The 24,157-nt window shown below is 34.1% G+C and overlaps 3 protein-coding genes and 1 long non-coding RNA gene across 5 annotated transcripts; 2 read left to right on the forward strand and 2 right to left on the reverse strand.

The window, feature by feature from the left end:
* The first annotated feature begins 521 nt into the window (after nt 1-521).
* Nucleotides 522-8,148, forward strand: LOC112032460 (uncharacterized). The gene is made up of 11 exons (XM_065773036.1): nt 522-973; nt 2,111-2,280; nt 3,069-3,172; nt 3,958-4,024; nt 4,976-5,068; nt 5,149-5,313; nt 5,442-5,582; nt 5,669-5,746; nt 6,785-6,897; nt 6,990-7,050; nt 7,845-8,148. The coding sequence occupies exons 1-11, from the start codon at nt 694-696 to the stop codon at nt 8,034-8,036; spliced, it is 1,464 nt and encodes a 487-aa protein (XP_065629108.1). The 5' UTR covers nt 522-693; the 3' UTR covers nt 8,037-8,148.
* A 554-nt stretch (nt 8,149-8,702) lies between these two features.
* On the forward strand, nt 8,703-15,077 carry LOC136067339 (mRNA-decapping enzyme-like protein). 2 transcript variants are annotated; one of them, XM_065773038.1, is made up of 5 exons: nt 8,703-9,967; nt 11,297-11,353; nt 12,112-12,238; nt 13,003-13,464; nt 13,633-13,919. In XM_065773038.1, the coding sequence occupies exons 3-5, from the start codon at nt 12,152-12,154 to the stop codon at nt 13,660-13,662; spliced, it is 579 nt and encodes a 192-aa protein (XP_065629110.1). In that variant the 5' UTR covers nt 8,703-9,967; nt 11,297-11,353; nt 12,112-12,151; the 3' UTR covers nt 13,663-13,919. The 2 variants fall into 2 exon arrangements, with proteins under 2 accessions (XP_065629110.1, XP_065629109.1); XM_065773037.1 differs by lacking the exon at nt 13,633-13,919 and adding an exon at nt 14,750-15,077 and having other exon boundaries at nt 8,715-9,967.
* Nucleotides 15,078-17,083: 2,006 nt separating this feature from the next.
* LOC136067341 (uncharacterized) lies at nt 17,084-18,668 on the reverse strand. The gene is made up of 3 exons (XR_010628819.1): nt 18,534-18,668; nt 17,640-17,729; nt 17,084-17,534 (listed from the first exon to the last, which is right to left on the reverse strand). It is a non-coding gene; the product is annotated as an uncharacterized LOC136067341 (long non-coding RNA).
* Nucleotides 18,669-21,917: 3,249 nt separating this feature from the next.
* LOC136067340 (mRNA-decapping enzyme-like protein) lies at nt 21,918-23,521 on the reverse strand. The gene is made up of 4 exons (XM_065773039.1): nt 23,172-23,521; nt 23,036-23,076; nt 22,871-22,920; nt 21,918-22,079 (listed from the first exon to the last, which is right to left on the reverse strand). The coding sequence occupies exons 1-4, from the start codon at nt 23,331-23,333 to the stop codon at nt 21,931-21,933; spliced, it is 402 nt and encodes a 133-aa protein (XP_065629111.1). The 5' UTR covers nt 23,334-23,521; the 3' UTR covers nt 21,918-21,930.
* Between the last annotated feature and the right edge of the window lie 636 nt (nt 23,522-24,157).

Raw genomic sequence — 24,157 nt, forward strand, 5'->3', positions numbered from 1 at the left:
TTTGATTGAATCTATAATTTTGGTTTCTAAAAGTTAGGATTGCAATTTGAAATTATTTATTGCCACGAGGAAGTAATGTATAATCACTCCTAAATTGTATTTTTTTTTTCTTACTAGGCATTGAGTGAGGGACAACTAAAAACTGAAGGAAAAAATGCTTAAATTTTTTTTTTTGATCCTTTTAACTTTTGGGTTGCCATTGTTTTGATTAATTGAGTATCAAACTTCACAATCCATGTAGTCATTTTGTCAAAAATTTATTAATTTACATGCCCCAAAATTATTAATTTAATTTGTATTTTGTGTAGTTAAAATTTAAAAATAATAATTGATGGATCTTTAAGTCTTAATTAACAATGATTTCTATTAAAGTTGAAGGTGGTAATTTATTATAGTTAATAATAATTTTAAAAAAAAGTTGGTAATTTATTGACAACCCCAAATGAAATGACAGCAACAGAAAATTATTTTAGAAAAAAAATAATAATAATAAAAAGCAACTGCAAACAAAACTAAGCTAATACCGAACTTGCAGTGAGAGCTATTCCACTGTAAAGAAATCTCTCTCTCTCTCTCTCTCTCTCTCTCTCTTCTCTCTAATTTAACTATAAAACACTCTCAAATTTGTATAAACCAAAAATCAAAATAATTGAATCTTTTTCTGAATCCCGAAACCCTAGATCTTCTTCATCGATGGGTTCGCGAAAAGCTCGCGAGCGAGAAATGCTGGACTCGGTGTGCTCGATGATCGCGCTCGTCTTCTTCCTCGTGACCTGCGTCGAGCTCTGCGACGCCGCCACCGTCGTCGACGTTTACCGCCTCATCCAGTACGACATCTCCGGCGCCCCCTTCGGATCTCGCCTCGCCAAGCTCAACCACCACGCCGGCTCTCTTCACTTCCCTCCCGGCGCCGATCTCTCCCGCACCGTCCTCATGATCCCAGTCCGCGACCTCAACATCACGTTCCTTCAAGGTACTCATTTCTCTGATGCACAATTAAGCTTCTCTCTGGCTTGCTTAGCTAGCTAGCTAGTTTAAGTGCTTTTTTCCATTAATGGGTTTTGCAAGTACTTGGCTTTGGAAGAGTGTTTCTTTTATTTTTTTTGTAGTTTTGTAATTTATGTAAAATAAGTCAACTGGGTAAGATTTTGTACTTTTAGGACAATTGAACTGCTACAATTGGACACGAACTATTCAGGTCTTGTAACTCGAAAGAGAGGTTTTATTGGAAACAAATGCTTTTTGTTTTTTAAAGAGTATATGGTAAGTTTATTATGATTTCAATAAAATTTAGTTGTTTTAATATCAAAAGGGTTCGAGCTACAGGCTAGCAGTATATTAGAACTATCTCAAAAAAAAAAAAAAAAAAAAAAAAAAACTACTTCAGGTAGATAGAGACAAAAAAAAACCTGAATTTCATGGAACATTGTAAGCTTAGTACTTAGAGTGCTATTCATCTAGATATCCCGTGTGTATTTGATGCATTAGTTTTCTCATTAATAAAAAATATCACTTATCAAAAAAAAAAAAAAACTGGCTTTTAGATGCTGACCTGCTGTAAGGTCACTGGGAAGTGGGAACCAAAAAAAAAAAAAAAATTCAATTTTTTTATTATAAAAGATTTGTCTTTGATTTGCCCCATTATAATAATGAACTGTAATCTTGTTGAGCATGCACTTTTTTTTTTTTTTTTAAAGATTGATAAGTTACACTGGCACCCAATGAGTCTTCAACTCATGAGTGACCTCACCCTCCAACAAATTATTATGGGAGAAGGAGGTGTCAGTAAGCTATAGCTCATTGGCAATATGCTGCATGCACCCTTATTAATAAGATCAGTAAGTAATAAAGTCCAACGCCTTCATGTATCTATGATGGTTAAATATTACTTCAGATATGATACTAATTCACCTTTTTCCTTCTTTAGCCATTGATTAGATTTTGTTTTATTTATAGCTGGTATGGATATCTTTTTCCATTCTCTTCTTTACAAAGTGGTTAGATAATGTATATCTCCAATTCCATTTGTTTCTGAAGTTGAAGATTTACCACTTTGTTTTTTTTTATTTCCTGATCAAGATTGTTATTATTTTTGACATACTTATGGCAGACTGTATTGCTCAAAGACAACCTTTGGGTGGCTTATTGTTTCTGCTTCCCCGGATGTTTAGTTTTGAAAATAAAGATGACATGAGAAGTAATCATCAAAATCAAGGAAACGACCTGTTGAAGAATGTAATGGCAGAACTTGAACAGTTACTCATACATGCCAGTGTTCCTGTAAGTGTAACCTTTATAATCTCTTTTTTCCTTTCTTTACGCACTACATCGTTGTTGCAGCTATTTTTTATTTATTTATTTATTTTTACATCTCTCATTTATGGTTCATGATACCTATATATTTTAAATTTGACCTCTGCTCAGTGCTGTTTTATTGAGGTCTTTATTGCTCAAGGAATACTTGTGTGTAGCCTTTTCACTTGCTCATTTTGGTGGTTACATTCTTAATCTATCTCAGCTGTTAAAAGTCTTTCATCCACCCAATGTGCTGTCTTGGGGTCTCCTTTACTAATAGGGAGATGCAGTGATTGGGTTCGTTAGTTTTGGAGAGGAATTTTACATGGACTCGACTGAGTGGGGTTTAAAAATTTCAAACCAATGCTGATCCAAAGCACCCATAAATGTGGTTTCACATGAGTCAGTTTGAAATCAGTTGGGTGGCATCTCTATTTGTCTTCAATCCTCCCCTTGCAAGTGCTAGGTGAGCTGTGGGGGGTAAGGTTGTGGGTTCAAGACCCACTGCTACAACAATCACCACAGCCTCCTACTTATTTTTTTGGGTTTTTATTGGTTTTAACATAGATGTTTTTACTTTTGGGTGTGAGTTGGGTGATGCCTCAAAGGGTGGGCGACTTGCTGTGTGGATGGGCTGGCCTTACAGTCAAACAAGGCTTGCTGCCTGTTTGGAGTGTAGTTCCTTCATGTTTACTAGAAAAAAAACCTTCTCTCTATTTTTAAGTTAATTTGTGGAAATGCCTATTAATATGTTGCTATGCTTTTTTTTACAGTATCCTGTGTATTTTGCTTTTGAGGATGATGATATTGATGCTGTATTGGCTGATGTGAAGAGGACTGATGCCATTGGTCAGCCTGCTACTGCAACTACTGGCGGGTATAATTGTTATATGTCCTTGGACTTTTCTCAAATTTTGAATGCCGTTGTGACACATGTTGCTTGAATGTGTTTTGTGGATTCATTTGAGTGAGAAATATTTGCTACTCCTTGGGATGTTCATGGAAAAACTTGAATCCCTTCTCTTCCACTTGATTTTTTTTGGGATAAGTCCCTCTTCCACTTGTTGTAACAATTGAATTATAAAAAAAATGTTTTGCTTCTTATATGCAATGACCTTTTAGAAGCTTGTTACAGCAAAGGAAAAGGAGGCTTGCAATGTAATCATGTTAATGGAAGCTTGTTTTTAAACTTACATAAAGAGATTAAATAAATAAATGTTTCCTGATTTCACACCTATCACCTTCCATAGACAAAGGGAGGAGTGTATAATTAGCATTTTGCTGAGTTTTAAAGGCCAAAAAATCTTACGTAAACCGTGCCCTGTTCTGTTTATTTTTCCTTTTGAAGCTTATCACATTTTCTGCTGATTTAATTGTTGCTGCTTCTCTCCTTTAGCTAATCTTATTTGTCTATTAAATAATGCCAAGAGCCTCTTGGCTCAGTGGCATGTCTGGCTCCCCATGGGAGTGATTTTGGGGTTGAAGCGGGTCTGGGACAAAGTCCCTCACCTTATTGTCCCACAAAATAAAGAAATGTCTATTAAATAGTCAACATAATTTCATACTTAAATGTAGATTTAATGTCATTGTCCGCAATGCCCTAGTCTGTTTTTATTGTCATTGAACTTGTCTGATCTCATCTTTTCTTATGAAATGTTGCAGATTCAAGCTTGTTGTCTCTGTACCAGAACCTAAGAAACTCATTTCTCCCACAATCACAAACATTCAGGTTCCCATTTAACCTTCCTTTTCCAATTGAGAATGAATAGAATCATGATGGAAGTGAGAGAAGCAGTTTGTGCTTGGAATTACAAGTTTAAGGTCCATTAAGTTCTTAGGACCTTCAGTTCTTACCAAAAAAAGAGTTCTTGGGACCTTCAATAATTCTGCCTCATGCTTAATGCTGCTTCTTTGTAAAGTATGCAGATTGGATAAACAATTGGGGAGTCAAATGGGCCATGTTGAATCTCTCTTTTATTGATCAATGTTTGATATTCCAAATCCTCATTACTTATGGAAGAAAGCCGCCCACCCTTATAATTATAATTCCCAAGGTCAACTTTACGCAAGTTGCTCAAACAATCTCAATCATCCTGTCATAGTCATATTGGATCATTTAAATATAGATATTTTTGAAGTCAGACCAATATATCCTAAATTCTCTATAGGATTGCACTATGGGGGTGCAACTTGAGGCGTGTTTTAGCTTGGAAGTAGATAGTTGTGTGCGGGAAAAGTGTTTAGGGTTTATTATTTTATCCTAACAGACATGCTTAGTATTTATACAAAAAATCTTAATATGTTATTAGACATTTACCACCCCCTAACACTTCACTTTAAGCTGGGACATCTGTATCATATAATTCCAGTTTATTACATGATAAATCCAATCTAGTCTTGCATTAGGGGTTTAGTAAACATATGATTCTAAGCAGTATGGACTGCTGTCTGGTTGTCATAATATACAGTCAAAGGTAACCTGACATTAAGTCTCAACTCCTCAAGTATGTGCTTAATCAACATAAGCTCACATAGCTATGAGCCATGGCTCTATCTATACTCTTCTACACTAGATCGGGACATGACACTTAATTGTATTTTTTTTCTACATATCCTGCTACTGCTGCTTGGTCTGCCAAAACTTGTACTTCAATTGCATGTTTTCTTTGATTGGTGACAGGGATGGTTGCCAGGGCTGAAGACAGATGGAGATGCAAGTCAACTCCCAACCATTGCTATAGTGGCATCGTATGATACGTTTGGGGCTGCTCCTGTAAGTCATGTTATCAAATTTAATCTATAAAATCAAATAATGTGAGTTGTACAAAGTTGTGAGAAAATTTATGTTTGTAGGCATTATCAGTGGGAAGTGATAGCAATGGAAGCGGCATTGTGGCACTTCTTGAAATAGCTAGGTTATTTTCTCTTCTGTATTCAAATCCTAAGACAAGAGGAAGGTATAATTTACTCTTTGGGCTAACGTCTGGTGGACCTTACAACTACAATGGAACTCAAAAGGTGCTTATCTCCTCTCAGTTTATTATAATTATCATTATCCTTAAATTTTTTTATGTCTTTCCATTAACGTAATCTTCTTGTCAATTTTTTTTGATGGTCCCTTGATCTTAATATTCTACCTTTTGCAGTGGCTTCGGAGCTTTGATCAACGATTGCGTGAGAGTATTGACTATGCTATTTGCTTAAATAGTATCGGTTCATGGGATAATGAATTATGGATTCATGTGTCTAAGCCTGCAGAAAATGTTTACATAAAACAAATATTTGAGGTAAGCTACTTTAGTTTCACAAAAATAAAGTTTTGATGCATTATCATATTACTTTTTGTGCTGTTTTATAATTGATTTTACTGTAGGATTTCTCAAATGTAGCAGAAGGGTTGGGCTTTAAAGTTGGTTTGAAGCACAAGAAGATAAACATTTCAAATCCCCGAGTAAGTAGATATATGTGAAATTTTGTGCTTCTTTATTGACAAGAGAAAATTATTTATTTTTGTCTTCTCACACAATCTTTTCATGATACTGGCTTGAAAAAAGTAACAACAGTTTAGTTCAATGTGAAAATTGGGATTGTATTATTTATTGAGATTTTAATGAGTAATATTTTTTAAGTTGTAAGGGACATTGTATCGTTTTGTACCATGGGGTTAACCTATAAATAATTTGGTTTCTGTGGTGATTGAAAATAATATTGTAATCATTGTTCACTCTGAAGAACACCGTTGCAGGGATATAGTTAGTCAAAAGTAGGAATTAGACTGCCAATGAGCTCTAGCTCAACAGGCACCCTCTCCCTTATAAGTTTTTAGGTGTAGGGTGAGGTATTGGGTTCAATACACCAATTGGGCGTGTGTGTTACTTATCAATCAAAATAAAAGTAGGCATTAGAATGTTGATGAAACCAGATGTGGAGAATGATACTGTTTTCTTGGTTATTTATTGTTTTGGCAGTTCTGCTTGAAAGGTTGGTAGAGAATACTCTAATGCAAAAAATTATGATGTCTGCTAATTTTTACCACTTTTATTATTATGTCGATGCCCTGTTTCTTCAAATTTACTTTGAATTCTTTTGATAAAATATAGTTCACAACTTGAGAAAATAAAAGAATTCATAAAAATTAACGTTGTGTTATTTGAGCTCACTTTTTTATAGTTATGCACATTGCACTTAGCATATAGGTGGATATTTTTTCCATCATCTTCAGCAAAGGAACATAAAATCCTCTATACTTTGTCCAGCCTATGCTGATTCAAAATTTTTGTTAGATGAGCTTTTGACCTGTTCATGAAGGAAACTTTTTCAGTTTTTCTCCTGTTGCATTTGATTCAACATAAAGATACTTGGTTTATATTGATTGTGCGCACCTAATCAATCTGGGAACACTCTGAATTTTATAAGCATGCTGTGTACCCTGAACTTGTGCCCAGATTCTACTGTTGGGCCAGGTAATGAATCTGTTTACCTGCTATAGGTAGCTTGGGAGCATGAACAGTTTTCAAGGTTGAGGGTTACTGCTGCCACACTTTCGGAACTCTTCACAGCTCCTGAACTGTTGGAAAGCACTGGAGGGTTGGTTGATAGCAGGTTATCCTTCTGGAACTAAGGCATATTTATCTTATTGCTCTAGTATCTGTTTTGTTTATAAGGCCATTTGCTGAGAGCTTGGTATTTTACAGACATTTTGTGAATGAAACTGCAATTATCAGAAGTGTCAAGTTAGTTGCAGAGAGTCTTGCGGTAAGGTTATATATATTGGGATATATGTTTTTTTGATGTTTATATTTGATCAGACAGATATAAATGTTCTTGTAATTGTAGTGTGCATTTATTTGTATTGACTTTTTTAGGATTATAAACGTTGTTTTAGATATCACTGCTTGTGTCACATGAACAGCTTTAAGAATTATATAAAAGTTGTCTTTCAGATGACACAAAATAGCTGTAGGTACATCTTCCTAATTTACTGAGAGAAAGATGTGTACACTTTACTTCTATGTTCATAGAAGGAAGAGAGCAGATTTGTAGTTTTTATAAAGATGGTGTTGATTGCCAAAAAAAAAAAAACCAGGTTCAAACTCAATACAATTTTTTTTTTTTTTTTAATTAATAAGATTTATTGATATCAAAAAAGGGACACCTTAGTACACAGGGAGTATATAGGGGTTAACAAATCTCCAAGTTTGAGTTATGTATGTGAAGCATCCTGTGTCAAATCAAAACTTCAGTTAAAAATATTGTTATTATGTATTTACATGCTATGAATGGTTGAATGGCTGCCTTAAGTAGTCATTCTTTTTCTAATATGCTGGAATTTTTGGATTTGTGTACTTTTAGATGATATTCTAGCAACCCTTGTACATGGGTTGAGATGTCTCTTTTCTTTTGAATAAATTGTCCAGTTACTTATATGTACATAAAAAAAGACTAGTGTTTAGATACTTGAAATCCACACTTGCTTGTGTATGTCCATTTGACTTTACAACTTCTAGTTTTCAGATGTCTAACACAGTCTTTTCCTCTATTTTATGCAGAGACATATCTATGGTTATCAAGGAAATAACATCCAAATCTTTGCAGATGACAGTAGTTTGGCCATCAATCCTTCTTATATACAGTCATGGTTGGATTTTTTGTCACGGACACCTAGAGTGGCACCATTCCTCTCAAAGAATGACCCATTTGTCATGGCATTAAAAAAGGTTTTCAACTGTTTTTATTTTTAATGCAAGTTATGGTTTTCCTTTGAATTTCCTGCTGTTTCTTATTTTGCAATGGTTTTCACTTGAAGATCACACTAAAATTCATGAACTACACGTTTATATATTTATCTAACATGTTCTCTACTTTTCCTAGATTATCACTAGAAATTTAATGTAGACTCCCTTTGGAATTTTTTTTTTTTCCTTTTTTGGTTTCAATGCAACTCCATGCCTTAATTGGCTATTATACTTCTGAAGCAGCCATTGGATAAGAGTCAAGTTGCTGGCTTTAGAGGGATTTTCAGTTTTGATATCTTGGAACTTTATATATGGTGTGCCAATATGATTGAAGTAAGAGCCATATGGTTTTAATGTTTAGTCAGTTAGTCTTAAGTTATTTACTTTCAAAAAAAGTGTTTATTTATCAAAAAATAAAATAAAATATAGTCGTAGTACTCTAGGCTTAAATCAGATTTTAATGCATGTTTTTATTTGATAAGTTATGATTAGTAACATTTCAGTAATTTTCTATACCTCCTATATATTGAATTTTGGTAATGGATTTGAGTCTAGAAATTTCTAGAAGATTCAAAGTGTCTCCCTCTTTTCTTTTCTTTTCTTTTTTTTTTTTTTTTTGTGGGGGGGGGGGGGGGGGGGGGGAAGTATCATGATACTAAAACCATTTGGTTCGTTAGAGTGGTTAACTGGCTATGCTGCTCATGGAGGGAGGGTCTTTTTAGCATAATGTTAGGACTGATTTGTGAAGTCACAAGTGACTCATAATGTGCAAGAGGTGGCTGTTTATCAGTAAATGGAAACTCCCTATCAGGCCAAAGGCCAGACTGCAATGAGTTTTGGGGTTCTTATGTGACATCTAAGTAGGAGCATGGCAAGGTTGTAGGAATGTCTTGATTGCAACCGGTATGGTGTATAGTGTGAACTCAAATCATTAATGCATTTTTGGAGGATTATTGTGTGGGGATGTAGATCATAGAGATAGTTACCAGTAATTTTACACAATCACTTCAATTTTGCCAAAAAATAAAAACTTGAATGATTGAGAAGCTGCTTCTTGGGATATTTTGTTAGGTCAGCCCCTTGTCATTTTTTCAGCAATTGAGCATTTATTTATTTCTCAAATTGCAATGGTGGATGATTTTTATTTGTGCATTTCATGTAAGTATATTACGATATTTAATCTGCCCATGTTTGATTGCACCCATTATGTTGAGGTTTGTGGATTTACACCACCAGTTCAGAAATATTTGGTGTGCATTGCATGACTAGATGTGTCTGTCTTCTAGGACATAAAATCTTTTGGACAAGCACAAGGGTCTTCTACTTTGGTGGGATGACTTTTGGGATCACTTCGCATGTTAGGATTTTGTTTCATGGAGTTGTCCTTATGAAAATTGCTGTACAAAAATATTTCTTTGGTTCAGTTTAGCAGAAAGTGGATGCAGCATTTCAGAAAACTTTGGTTTTCATTCATCTTAATTTAATAGTTGGAATAATGTTGGCTTCTGAATTTGGGTCATTTTCTACTTCTACTGTTAACAGCTTAACACACATCTATATTGAACTGAGTGTTATGGTAAGCCTTTTTAAGGAACACACATCTATATAGAACTGAATGTTATGGTAAGCTTTTTTAAGGAACACACATTTATATATAACTGAAATGTTACGGTAAGCTGTTTTTAAGGATGTCATGAATAAACTGTTAGTTTTGTGGAGAGGATAAAATTCTGGATGGAGTCCATTCTTGGAAACTTATGAGTGGAAAACTGAGCTAGAAAACTTCTGAAGTTTCATTTTCATCAACAGCTTTCTTTACCAGCCTGTGAATTGTTGATCTTGTGGCTTGCCATGAAATTATATGTCCAACATTGCTAGGAGGAGGCTAGAGGAACTAGATGGTTGACAATGCTATGCGTTCAGTCCTATGTATAAAGGTGCTGTATACATCTGATTTGTTCTATTTGATGGATCTCAGATCAATTTACCATAGATTATCAATAAAAATTATTCAAAGGTTCTAAAGGATTGTATGTTTACAAATAACTCTGTCACTTGATGAAAAATAGTCACAACACGTTGAATTTGGTCTCGTGATGAGAAGTTATTGTAGCATGTTCTTTTTCCAAATTCTGATTACTGGATATGGTTGAGTTCACTCACTTCAATTTATCATATAAATTTATGAATGTGAACATACATATATAAAGGCTATGTTGCACAGATACTTCTTTAGGAGAGTTGTATTCTTATCTGTGCTACATATGTTTTTGGATGCTTTCTACACTCGATCTTAGCTAAAAGGTCGAGAAAGTTATATTTTTTGGATCTGTACTGATACTTATCCTTTACTTCACAAATTTATCAAATAACAACAAAACCAAAGTCTTAGTCTCAAAATTTTGGGCTAGCTATGGATCCTCAACAAATTAGTTAGGGTCGGTCACATGTATTTTTTTACTCCATCCTATTCTATTAGAATTCATACACTTTGATACTTCCTTAATTGATGTTCTTTTTTATTACTTCTAATAATTTTATGTTTATCTTCCTTTGCCTTTTTTCGTTCCCTCTATATGGATCAACCCACTCTTTCTTACCGGTGCATTAATCACTCTCATTTGAACTATTTATTAAATATTTGATATAAAAGTTACACTTTGTGAATGTAACTCTTGGATAAGTACCAGATACATGTGACCTTCTTAAGTATAGAATAGAAATGTAAATTATGACTAAAAACACATGAAGGGTTCATGCCACACATTTGTACTAATGTATTAATTGTGAATTTTTTACACAATTAATCAATACATCTACATAATAGAATATTTGAAAATGTAGTTACACATGCATGTGTGCCTGAGTACGCATACACACATCTTAATGAATTCAATTAGTTATTAGCATATTCCTGTAGGATCTTATCCTTGACATATTAGAGTATTTGTGTCTTACTGGATCTGTATCTATGTTTTGAACAAACAATTACTTTGATGTCAAATAAATGTCAAAGTGCCATTTGTATTTGGTTCTAGATAATTTTTTGTAATTCATAGGCCTCCTGATGTTATTGTTAGGGTGTTTGTTTGGTTTTAACTGAAATGCATGTATATTATCCATTTAACAAAAAACTTATGATGAATAGAATTGTCTTCATGTATAATTTTGTTCTCAACTTATCCACATACACACACCAAAAAACAAAAAAAAAATCCTCAAACACTTTATTTATTTCGCTTGTTTAATTTCTTTTATGCATGCAGGATACTTAATGCATACTCCAAGGTGCCTCAAAAGTCAAAGGTGTCTTCCAACAAAAGGTATTAATTGGCAATCCATTCTATGGATTTTTTTTTAAAATATTTTGAGCTAAGAAAGAGTGATGATGTTTTAATATTTATTTGACTTTAAATTTTGGATGTCATATTAATTTTTTTCATTTGAGTGACGGTCATTTCTGATATATATCATGGCCTATGTGGCAATCTTTATAGGATCTTCTATGACTATTATTATTATAAATAAATATTGTTGAATGAAACGTAAATTACGCATTGAAAGTAACAAAAAATTGTAGAAAGCATTGTGCTTTTACGTTGATCATCACTTGCGTCTCCCCTTTTAAATAATAATAATAATAATATTGTCCTCATTTCATTCTGATAGTGTTGGACTTGCATCTGCATTTTTCTAATGGTTGCAGAGTTTCTATACCTGTAGTTTTACTTCTTTCTAGTTGTGAAGTTCCTTGTTACATTTTTCATACCTAAAATTATGGTTTTTCTATCTATGAAATGTGTAATAACCAGAACTTTCCAGTTTAACAAAAAAAATTTAAAGTTTCAAATCTTGTAAATTTGAACGAATGGTTCATGATGTTGTCATGGCCTAGAATTGCAATAAAAGCCTCCATGCACCCTTCATTTTTATTGGTAATATTCTAATGTTTTCTTTGGCTGACACCCTTGATATTCATTCTTCACCGTCTGTGTAATCTGTTTTATGTATAATTGTTATAAGAAACACAATTAAAAATAAATAAATAAATAAATAATTTTTCAGTTATATTTCACTGCAGTGAGTTTGAGGAACTTGAAGCAGTCCCAACTTTGGCAGTTATGGACGGTCCTCTAGAGCCATCATCATCAACTGCCTCCAATGTCACAGATGTTCCTGATGATCCTTCCTTTGTGAACTTCTTCAGTGTACGTATGTTGTACTCTTCTGGACTATGTTATCTGGTTCTGTGAATTATTTCATGGCATTTTTTATGTTCAACCGTATAACATGCCTTAAATGAACTGTGGTGTAAGCATCATAAATATGATGTAAAGCCATATAATATTCTCAAAAATCAAATATAGTCTTTTATCAAAGTTATTTCAGCTTTTTTCCATGAAGTAAAAATAAATAAAATCATTTCAGCTTTTGGTATAAAAATCCTCTTCTTGGTTGTAAGTGATTTTTTGAAAAAATTCCTCTCTTTTTAAAGAAAGCTCCTCTGTTTAGATCAGATCAAAAAGTGTCACGGTTAAGTAAGGTCGGACACAGATCCCATGTTGACACATGGTATGACAAGGAAGTTGCCTAATCTGCATCATAGATGTGCAAATCACTGTTTTGGGATATGAAACAAATTCAGTGGAATGACTTCTATTGATTTAATTGTTTGCTAAAAGGAACTTGTATTTAAATGCATGTAGATGTATCACTCTTTTCTTTATAGACAAGATATTTGTATTCTAGATTCGACTTCTGTCTCATTTACCCAAAAATGGATGCCTTAATGTTTATATAGATGCATTCTTCATATCCGTATTTGTTGGTATGTTGATTTTATTTGCTTGTTTCATGGATTTAAACTTCAACTTCTGCTTTACAACCAAACACAAATCTCTCTCTCTCTCTCTCTCATATATAATTTCTTTGTTTTTGAGTAGTACTGAGTCTATTGATTACCATATTGCAGGCAGCTATGACTATTGGTAATTCTTCAAATGCTGCAATATCCGGACAAGCTTACCAGTTCCCTGCAATGGTCCCTCCACCTTCCTGTCCTGTCAGTGTTGCTGCTCCAACCATGCCCACGTTGCAAATACCATCCCCTCCTTTGTCATCATCTATTCCTTTAATGCCCCACCTTGATACTCCTGAATCCAACAGCAACAGCAACCTGACCACTAATCTTGTGAAGCCTTCTTCATTTTCTGTTCCTCCCTCCTCTGCAATAATGATCCCACTTGTCTCTTCATCCATGCCTTCTGCTCCTCCAATTCACAACCTACAACGCCCCTATGGTGCACCGTTGTTACAACCTTTTCCACCTCCCACTCCTCCACCATCTCTTGCTCCTTCTCCTATTCCAACTCCAAACTATGGACCAGTTATAAACCGAGATAAAGTCCGAGATGCACTTTTGTTGCTTGTTCAGGTTAGTTTGTTTGGTTACATGACTTTGGTGGCTTTGGTTAAAATTTTTGATAATTTTCAAAATAGTCATGTTTTGTGTTTGAATGAAATCATTAAACTTCTTTGATTGCTGATAGATCATCATAAATTTGCTATTCGAAATTTTGAATGCTTTTTGGACATTTTACAGGGAAGAATGTGGACTTTTGAGGTTAAATAAATAATCAGTAGTCAATTATATTTATATGGATATTGAAGGAAACCAATTTTCTAGTTCTGTAATACCGTCACTTCCTCAGTAAAATAGGTATCCCCTGGTACTTATAATATGGTTATTAATTGAAGGAATTGGAGTTAAGGTTGTATTGTATGGGTGTAATTTAAGTTCCAGACTCTGTCTGTATTTGTCATCTTGGAAGTGCCACTTCCCTAATGTTTGCTATATTTCCTTTTGTAATTGATGGAATATTGATGTTACCTTCTTGAGGCATTGTGTCACTGACTGCTGTTTGTTAGAAACTTTTATGAAACTAACCTTAAAGGGTGTAAAGTGACACTGCCAAACACGGTTACAAAATGAAAATAGGGCAAATTCAAGGGGAGTAAAACATCTTTAGTTCATATATTATGTGACTAGAAAAGAAAAAAGGACATCACTTAAGGAACTATCTGTTTCTGATATTTATATTCTTTCCATGCCCTTCTATTATTTCCACAATCTTCACAGGCTCCCTCTTGTTATTGCCTTTTCTGGGATTTGATTTGTGTTGATCATTGATGTGCGGCATTCTAATCACCCGGAACTTGTGTCTACAGATGACGTGTTATAGATGGTTTAGATTGGTCAGCTTAGTCAAATTGACCTTCGAACTCTTCTTTTTATCATCCGAGTTAACTCATGTAGTTGTCATCAATGGCGGAGTCAGAAATTTAGGTCAGGTGGAGCAAGATTAAAAGACAAGATTGAAAGTAAAAAACTAATCTAAAAAAATTTAAACATGAATCATCCGAGTTAACTCATGTAGTTGTCAATTGTCATAACCTTAACACACACACACATGATTGTTAGGAAATAAGCAAATCTCAAGTTCTGTTTACTTTTTCCGACTAACTTTGCTTGTTCAATTATGGAATATTCTCTTCTATTTGTTAGAATTGGATAGTGTGGGGATTTCTTTCTTTTCCCATCATACTTCTCTTCATGCTCTAAACTTTTTCAAGTAAATCTTGCTGAAAAAAAAGGCCTTCCTACTTGTGTTAAGCTGCTTCTTGCATTGTATCTGATCAACTTTGTATTTGTGATATAGGACAATCAATTCATTGACATGGTGTATCGAGCTCTTTTGAATTCACACCACTCATAATCAAAATTGGAAGAGGCCTTGTGATCCACATGCTGGAATTTTGTTTATTATTTAGTTTTTATATTGTTGGTTTTTTCTTTTTCTTTTTTTAAATAACCTTTCTGGAAGTGTGCAAGGAGAATGTATAGCATTTACATCTGATCACCTTTCCAATGATAGTACTTTTTAGTTTTTATTAAGGGAAAATTATAATATAGGTTGTTTGGACATATTTCACATGTAAAGTTTACACTCCTATTGTTTGGACGAAATTGCAAAGTTTTTTTTTTTTTTTTTCCAAATTAGCAGAAAATGAGGAAAAATACTCGTTTCCCTTCTATTTACGTTCTCCCAAAGCAACTAGCCACCTACTCCCCATACGCCTCCACCAACAACACAGCAACGTGGCTGAAAACCCGTATATCAACCTTTCTATTTATCGAAGAAATTCAAATCAAGGGACTCTTCTGGCATTTTGTCATTTTCTCTTAATTTAGATGAAAAAATTAATGCAACTACAACCCATAGGGAGGTTAGGTTTTAAAAAGTGAAGATGAAGTAAAGCATGCTCAAATTACCGGAGGCTTTGGTAACCCATACGTCAACTGCTCAAACTTGAAAAAAAAAATGATAAAAAAAAGTTGATTGGTAAGTCAAAATCCATTTTTGTGTACAATCTTTGAAAATTTGTGTATATTAAATGTACATAATTCCTCTTTTTGAAGCCTTTGAGGAATAGGATTTATTCGAAATCTAGTTCCAAAATGAATTTTAGGAATATAATTTGTTACGATAAACAAATTTCTTCGTCTGTTCCGATAATGGAATCTTGAAATGCGACATTATAAAAAGCTATCAAATTTTCAAAATTACATCCAGAAATCAATTCCTCCATTTTTTTTTTTGTCTGAAGCATAAAATTTGTTCTAGATCTAATTCCCGTTTGAATTTGTTGAGTATGATGCTCATCTTCTTGTTCAAACTTTCAGCTATTGCATTTAAGATGTATGATGCATCCCAACTATTGTCTGAAGCATTTGTTTTTCAAGGATTCGTTTAACACCTTTATTGGGAAAATAATTAGATTTGATTTACTATTTCTTAGCCTTTCCTTGTTCAAACAAATTTTTTTCCCTTTAGAGTTTTTCAAAAAGAGAGATTTACATAGCTGATTACCTCTCATTTATTAACATTTATTTCTTACTTTTGTAGGTTGCCTTTTACTACCCTTCTGTTTTTCACCAGTCCTCAACTGAATCAAAAGCCCAACCTTAATGAGCCTCACATATCAAACTGGGGGGAGACAGATAATTACAGGGAACTAAACAAAATCTCATTCCAACTATTTGGGTTGCTTGGCTTATTTTCTTAATTAAAAAATTGATGTTTTGCTGAATCATAAATTAGGATAACAATAGAGTTGCATAAGTTTTACAAAGTTTCTTTTGGCAGTTTAGGTCAAATTCCGTTACCATGTGCAGTTGCACTCAACCAATGCACATTGAGTCACCACGTGCAGATGCACGCAATGAATACATAGTCATTTGCAAAAAGGCCGGCAATAACNTAAATCCATTTTTGTGTACAATCTTTGAAAATTTGTGTATATTAAATGTACATAATTCCTCTTTTTGAAGCCTTTGAGGAATAGGATTTATTCGAAATCTAGTTCCAAAATGAATTTTAGGAATATAATTTGTTACGATAAACAAATTTCTTCGTCTGTTCCGATAATGGAATCTTGAAATGCGACATTATAAAAAGCTATCAAATTTTCAAAATTACATCCAGAAATCAATTCCTCCATTTTTTTTTTTGTCTGAAGCATAAAATTTGTTCTAGATCTAATTCCCGTTTGAATTTGTTGAGTATGATGCTCATCTTCTTGTTCAAACTTTCAGCTATTGCATTTAAGATGTATGATGCATCCCAACTATTGTCTGAAGCATTTGTTTTTCAAGGATTCGTTTAACACCTTTATTGGGAAAATAATTAGATTTGATTTACTATTTCTTAGCCTTTCCTTGTTCAAACAAATTTTTTTCCCTTTAGAGTTTTTCAAAAAGAGAGATTTACATAGCTGATTACCTCTCATTTATTAACATTTATTTCTTACTTTTGTAGGTTGCCTTTTACTACCCTTCTGTTTTTCACCAGTCCTCAACTGAATCAAAAGCCCAACCTTAATGAGCCTCACATATCAAACTGGGGGGAGACAGATAATTACAGGGAACTAAACAAAATCTCATTCCAACTATTTGGGTTGCTTGGCTTATTTTCTTAATTAAAAAATTGATGTTTTGCTGAATCATAAATTAGGATAACAATAGAGTTGCATAAGTTTTACAAAGTTTCTTTTGGCAGTTTAGGTCAAATTCCGTTACCATGTGCAGTTGCACTCAACCAATGCACATTGAGTCACCACGTGCAGATGCACGCAATGAATACATAGTCATTTGCAAAAAGGCCGGCAATAACAAGGCCGCAAAAATTAATCTCACAAAATTTTTCTCGCACAAGATGATTCTCATTTTGGCACAACAAATTACAAACATCTTTCCACGTGACACTAGAGTACTAGACTAACCAACAGAGGATTACTAACAATCGAGATTCAATCTAAGCTACATAAGAAAGATTCACTGCTGAAGCAAGCAAGTTGGGTGTGAATCCAGCCTTCAGTCGTCTAAGCTGTTTTCACCTTGCGAGATGGAGGTCGTCGAAATATACTGATTAGATCATCAAGACCCTGTTTGATGGCATCATCAACAATTTTAGTACGATCAGATATCCATTATTTTCCGGCAAGTAGAGTAAAGCAAATTAAAAAAAGAAAGAAGGAAAGAGTAAATACCCTAGTAGTGATGACAAGAAAACTGAACAGCACTATCAAATATGATCCCAACACTAGAAGCAACAGCAAGTCGAATGTTACACTGGCTACCTGCAAATTATGCATGAGTTCGTTACTTCCCGAGCAACTAAATTAAATAAAGAAATCAATAGATTCATAAATGAACAATTCTCAGATAATCTGTTTTTTCATATATTCTCAATGTAGGAAAAATTTGCGTAGGCTCATGCATAACCAAAAGAAGACAAAATAAATGAAATAATGCCACAAAAGAGCAGGGTAAGAAACTGAGTGTCATGCTGACAAATAATTCAGATTGTATAGTGTAGAAATATAAGATATAAAGATATTTTGGGGGCAGACAAAAAAAAATTGCCTTCCCAAGAAAAAACAGAGATTTATCATTTGACTTCAACAAAGAGATATTAAATTATGCTCAATGGGATTTGCCATGAAGTGTTGTTGATCTTTTATCAGGTTGTAGGAATTGGTTTGGCAAACATTCTTTTTTTATTGGAATTTAGCCCCTTATGCCTATTGTGGAAATTATTGAGAGAGAAATCGTCATACTTTTGAAGATGTGGAACCCTGGATGGTTCATCTGAAGTCTTTTATCACTAGATCATTGCTTGAATGGTCTCATTTTCTAGGTCCTAGTGCTACTATTTCTATTGTAAACTTAATTGATTCTTGTTCATTTCAATTGTAGTTCACACTATTATTTTTTTATTCTTTAAGTTATCTAACGTATAAATCTATGTACATGAGGTAATTCCGCTTTATTAATTGAACTTAACTACTTAAAAAACAATAAAAAAATAAAATAGCTAACACACAAAAACAACATTTACATACAGCATAAAGAAAAATAGATAACTAACTTAAGATTGATACCTGATATATGGCAAGTCTAGCTTTAGTCAAATCATAAAAGGTGAACATCCCATCAAGCACTTCATGTTGCACATTCACCTCATGAGTATGATCTTCTAATTCCTGCCAACAAAAAGGAAATTGTGAATAAAATTCACTGATGAGAATAGTAGAAGGATTTTATCACCGAACAGAACGGTTGCTTCTAGTTATTTCTTTTCTTATTAATTTTTTTCCAGTAACCCTCTCTTACATTAACTAGAAAAATAGCACGCAGTAAATCCACAACTAACCCCAATCATAACCTAGTGGGACCCACCACCTTTTGTTTTTAAAATATGAAATTTGTTTTTAAAGCAGATAACCAAACAGCTACATTTGGAGGGAAAGGAATACATGTACATTTGAAGGGAATGAAAGATCAATTCATGAGTTAAAGCTTTTCTTCTGTCATACTTTGTTTAAATGGGAAAATGCTTCGGGTGTTGTTACTTTCAATTCTCTGTCTGATATGCATGATTTTTTTACTTTCATTCATTGTTATTTAGTTTGTTTTCTCTGTTGCCTCTTAGCACACTGCCTGTGTGCCTTGTTTTCTCTATATTTTCTTCTATGATTTTTCAATGAAGTTCATTACTTTTCAAAAAAACAGCTCCCTTCATTCTGACTTTCCACAACTTCTTGCCTAAAATTATCTAGCTGCAGTTTCGTACCACTTGCCACAAAGACAAAGGCATTTTTTATTTTGTATGATTATTTATCAGAAAAATAAAATGACATCAGCGTTTTAAGACTAAGCCTTAACTCATGTAATGAGATTCAACAATTGGGATTCAGAAAGTCGTAACTTCCACTACAATTCAATGAGTTAACAAATATGTCAATTCCAAAGATGAATTGTACTAATGATGGATACTTTATGAACATCACCAGGAATTTTTTGGGCCAAAACAGTAATATTAAAAGCTCAAAGCACACTTTCAGCAACTATTTATTTTGACAGGATTTTCCTCAAACCCACCATGTGACAAACTGACAACTCAAACGAGCATTCTGCCATCACGACTTTAATAAGCACATGACTTGTTTAAATGGTTTAATGAGTTATGTAATTGAATATACATAAATAGTCTTATGAACTGCCATATAAAAGTCTCTTCCAGGCTCCGACCCAGTTGAGGAGAAAATTTTATCATTTTTTTAGAAGTAGCACATAAATATTACTATGATACGATTTTTCTTTTAATAAGTTACCACTATCATACAAAAAAGTAACACAAAACTATAAAGTAAATAAGCTTTAAAAATAAAATAATGAATTATTTAGCATAATACAAGTTAAATCACAATTGCATCAAAGTTGTAGGTCTCTTGTTTTCTTCCCTTGTCTAAGCAAATTTAAAAGTATTATTTCTCCATCCTTTGTCCCCTTCTAGCTATATAAATATAATTCATCATAAGTTTTTACATTTAGCTTCTAGGACAATCTTTATTGCTTCCCTTTTTGCCATTTTATAATTTTTACAAGTGGGATTGTCTCTACCTCTAGGTAAGCTTCTATAGCTCTCACTTTGATCTAATTGCTCCGTGAACCTCCTTAGTCCACCACCAAGTCTCCTTAAGTCAGTTGCTCACATCCTTTAGAATCTCCAAGTATGGCTTTAGCCACTCTTTTAAATTTTTAATATAACTGACCATTAAATTCCACATTTAATCAACATCTTCGTCTAGATTCTCCCAAATTACATAATATCTCCAAAATAAAATGACCAAAATACCATGGAAATCTCTAAAATGATATCAATAACCCTAAAATCTCCAAAATGATCAAAATACCCTCAAAACTTCTACAATGACTACAATATTCCCAAACCTAAATTAACCAAAATAAAATTGAAACCTCCAAAATACCTTCAAAAACCTCCAATATAACTAAAATACCCTAAAACCACCAAAATGAAAAAAATACCCTCCAAAATGGTGAAATTACCTCCCAAATGACCCAATATGCTTCAAACTTTGGGAATCACATTCTTCTTCTTTTTTTTTTTTTTTTTTTTTACTTAGTGATTTTATTCCAGAAAAACTACCTCATGAACAAAAACACAAAACTCAAGAATCAGCCACAAAAGAATTTTTTTACTTCCTTGGTAAGTTACACACCCTTTACATTGCTCTTATAGGGGAAGGAAGTTTCATTTGAGATAGAGCTCAGTAACTGGACATCTTTTTAGATATAAAGGTGTTACGACTCTATTGGATCAAGTTATATCATTCGCCTTTTACTACAATTTTTCTATGGGTAAAGACTATGCTCTATTTCAGAGAACGGACTCTTACTGTAATTAGCAAAAGCAATGTAGCTTCACATTCGGTCACTTTCAAGACAAACAATGGTAACAGAAAAAAGGCACTCGACGGCTGAATTGGATAAAGAACATAGCATCATAGTTAAATATCTCGCTTAAAGTACACCAAGTTACAAAAGATTATATTTCTCCTTACATGCCCCACTGAAACATATCCAAGATGAATAATAACAACAAGATATACTCCAAGAAAACAAGATATGACAGCCATGCTATACTAACTAATTTGCAAACTAGATTGAGTACCAGATTATGAGGCTTCAGGCCTTCACAAATATAACAACCAGGATCTTTGATCTTAAATCAATACTTTATAGGCAAATTGGCTTTTCACATCCTTTAAGACAACATTTAATCAACAAGCACAGCCTATTAATATGGTACTTCATTTTAGGAATATATGAAATAAGTAGAATATACAAGTACAAGTAGATAGAAAAAAAGATTAAATAACATTAAATATATCTCATACCATTTAAAAGGATGCTAGAAAATTAAATACAGAATCATGGCCAAGGCCAACAACTGCCTAAGATTAAATAACAATGTAAAGATTGCACTAAGTAATATTTTGGGATAAGCAGCATTCAGTACACTGCGATGACCTATAATCCACACAAATTTACCATGACTTTCCTAATCTTCTATTGGGTACAAACAGTTTCACTGCAATTTATAATAGAAATACTGCACCAGATTAAGATTAGGAGGTAGGGGGGAAAAAAGAAAGAAAGAAAAAGATTATGTAATGTTCATACATATCTCCACATTAGCACACAAGAAAAGCTGCAACAAACATTTAAGACAATAATTGCATCAAATAAAAGTCCAGTTCATACAGTTCCTCCACAGACCATAAAATGGTGGAATAACTTAAGGCCAGATCCCCAGAAAGGGTCTTATTTGAAGTAATGATTCCATGAGGTCCGTCAATAAAAATGTTGTGCTTAAAAAATAAACAAGACTCTTGATTATGTCAAATTAACAAAGTGTTATGAGATTATGAATTACTGTAGAATTAGTGACTATGGGAAAATTTCATTTTTTTTTTACCTGTTAAACAGATTTGCAACGTCTTCACATTCACGTGCATTGTAAAACCAAATGCCATTCACCTCTTGGGAAGCATTTCGATATAATAAATATGGAGCCTGGACTTCATACTCAAAATCTCCCAATAGATTCTCCACCAAATTATCTGTTTATATCAACATACTTAAGTTCTTCAGTTCAACAAATGGAGGAACATATATGCCTGTTACACAAAAGCAATCTAGTAACTCTGAACCAAATTGTTAGCAGCAACGTGTGAAACTTAATCCTACTTAAGGAAGCAATATTGAAAATGGTGCATAATCATATCAAATGATCAATTTCAATCCCCAAATCAACATACTCATATCATTGCCATTCTACCTTTCATGAATAAGCTCGCAAATCAAGGTGGGTAAAAGTCAATAATTATCTTATGCATTAGATATTTGAATCCTTCATCTGAAAACGTGTGGAACCCACATACCATGAGAGGGAGGATGCATGTATCCTATACAAGAGATACCTTCTCTAGGCAAAATAAAACCAAACCCGAAAACAAAATATGATAGAGATCGTATTAGTATTACTTTGCCTCAATGCCAATGCAAATGCCACCCAAAATTGTTAAAAATTAAAACTTGATGCACCCCAAAAGGCAATTCTTTTACTTTTTTATTTTTATTTTTTATTTTAATAACATATGGAACCTTTCTAAAGAAGAGACCTTTGGACTCGCCTTTAGCCAGAAAAACCTACGGGCACCCGACCCCACCAGCCAGAACCAGTAGGCAAGTAATCCAGGGGCATTCACCCCTGAGTTCCTGACAGACTATGCAGTTTATCAACTCTACTAACCATATCACAATTGGACCTAAGATAATAGAAATAGTACCAAACAAACAAGTAATTAGGAAGTTCAATCAGCAAAATAAGACAGCATAGAAATTCACTAACCCGTATTACGCCGGTTCATCACAATGAACTGAAACCGAGGTTGAGTATTCCTAAAATTCACATACCAACAAAAAAATTTAAAATTTTTTATAAAAAAATCTTAACGAAACCACACAATTAACATTAACAACAACCCACAAATACAAAAAGACCCAAACAATTTACCTCTTGACGACAAAGAGAGATCCTTCGACGTCCTTGCGGCTCTGAAAATGAACGAAAAGAAGAAGAAGAAGAAGAAAATCAGAGAAAGCGAAGAATTTTGAAATTGAGTGAGAGAGAGAGAGAGATAGTGGCGAACCCATTGGCTAAGGTCGATGTTGAACTCGTAGAAGGTGACGTGAGCAGCTGTGATGAGGATCTCCTCGACGAAGGGATCGATTCGCTGGAGAACGGTGAGGTTGAGGAGCTTCGTGCTCTGTTGGTCCAGATTTGGCATTAGCTTCCCACTCTGTTGTGACATTTTTGCTGTTGTTGCTGTTGATGTTGGGACTCTGTGTCTGTGCCAACAAAAACCCTAGAGTTTGGGGTCTCAATTGCAGAGACAAGAGAGAGTGAAGAAGAAGAAGAAGAAGAAGAAGGAGAAAGAGTTGCGTGTGTCAATTTCAATTGTCGATGCCTATTACGACCACCACCACTCAGCGAAAGCTTGCTACCTAAGTTTATTCTGCAAAGTTACTATATTACCCCTTTTTTTTTAACCAGACCCAACGACTATTTACCGTTGGAAAAAAAAAAAAAAAAACACAAAGCAAAAACAACATAAGAAAATCTCTTAGCTTTAAAGCTTTTGTGAGTTTGTCCCCTCCATCTGTATACTAGATATGATAGGGGTGTCTAAAATTGAACTTGTGTTTGCTAGGGGTGTCCACGGGTCGGGTCGGGTCGAATTTGTGCCCAACCCGAACTCGACCCAAATGAGGTGGGTGGATAAAAAATTGACCCGAAACCGACCTGGAGATCTGGTCGGTTTTTCCAGTTCGGGTCTCGTCGATTCCGGTTGATTCGGGTCGATATCAGGTTTCATCTCCGACGCCAAAATCTGGCCGGATTCGGCGAGATCAGGCCGAAATCTGGTCGGATTCGGCCATATTAGGCCGAATTCTGGTCGGATTCGTTGAGATCTCGCCTAGATCTGGCCGGATCCGTCGAGATCTGGCCTAGATTTCGTCGGATAACGGCGATATCTCGCCAGATCTCGAAGGATCTGGACCTGATTTTTGCCGAAAATGGTCGGAAAATCGTAATAACTCATCGACAAGAGAAACGCCACGGTTTTGGTCGGGT

The sequence above is a fragment of the Quercus suber genome, unplaced genomic scaffold, assembly GCF_002906115.3.
Source record: "Quercus suber isolate HL8 unplaced genomic scaffold, Cork oak 2.0 scaffold_68, whole genome shotgun sequence".
Lineage (NCBI taxonomy): Eukaryota > Viridiplantae > Streptophyta > Magnoliopsida > Fagales > Fagaceae > Quercus > Quercus suber.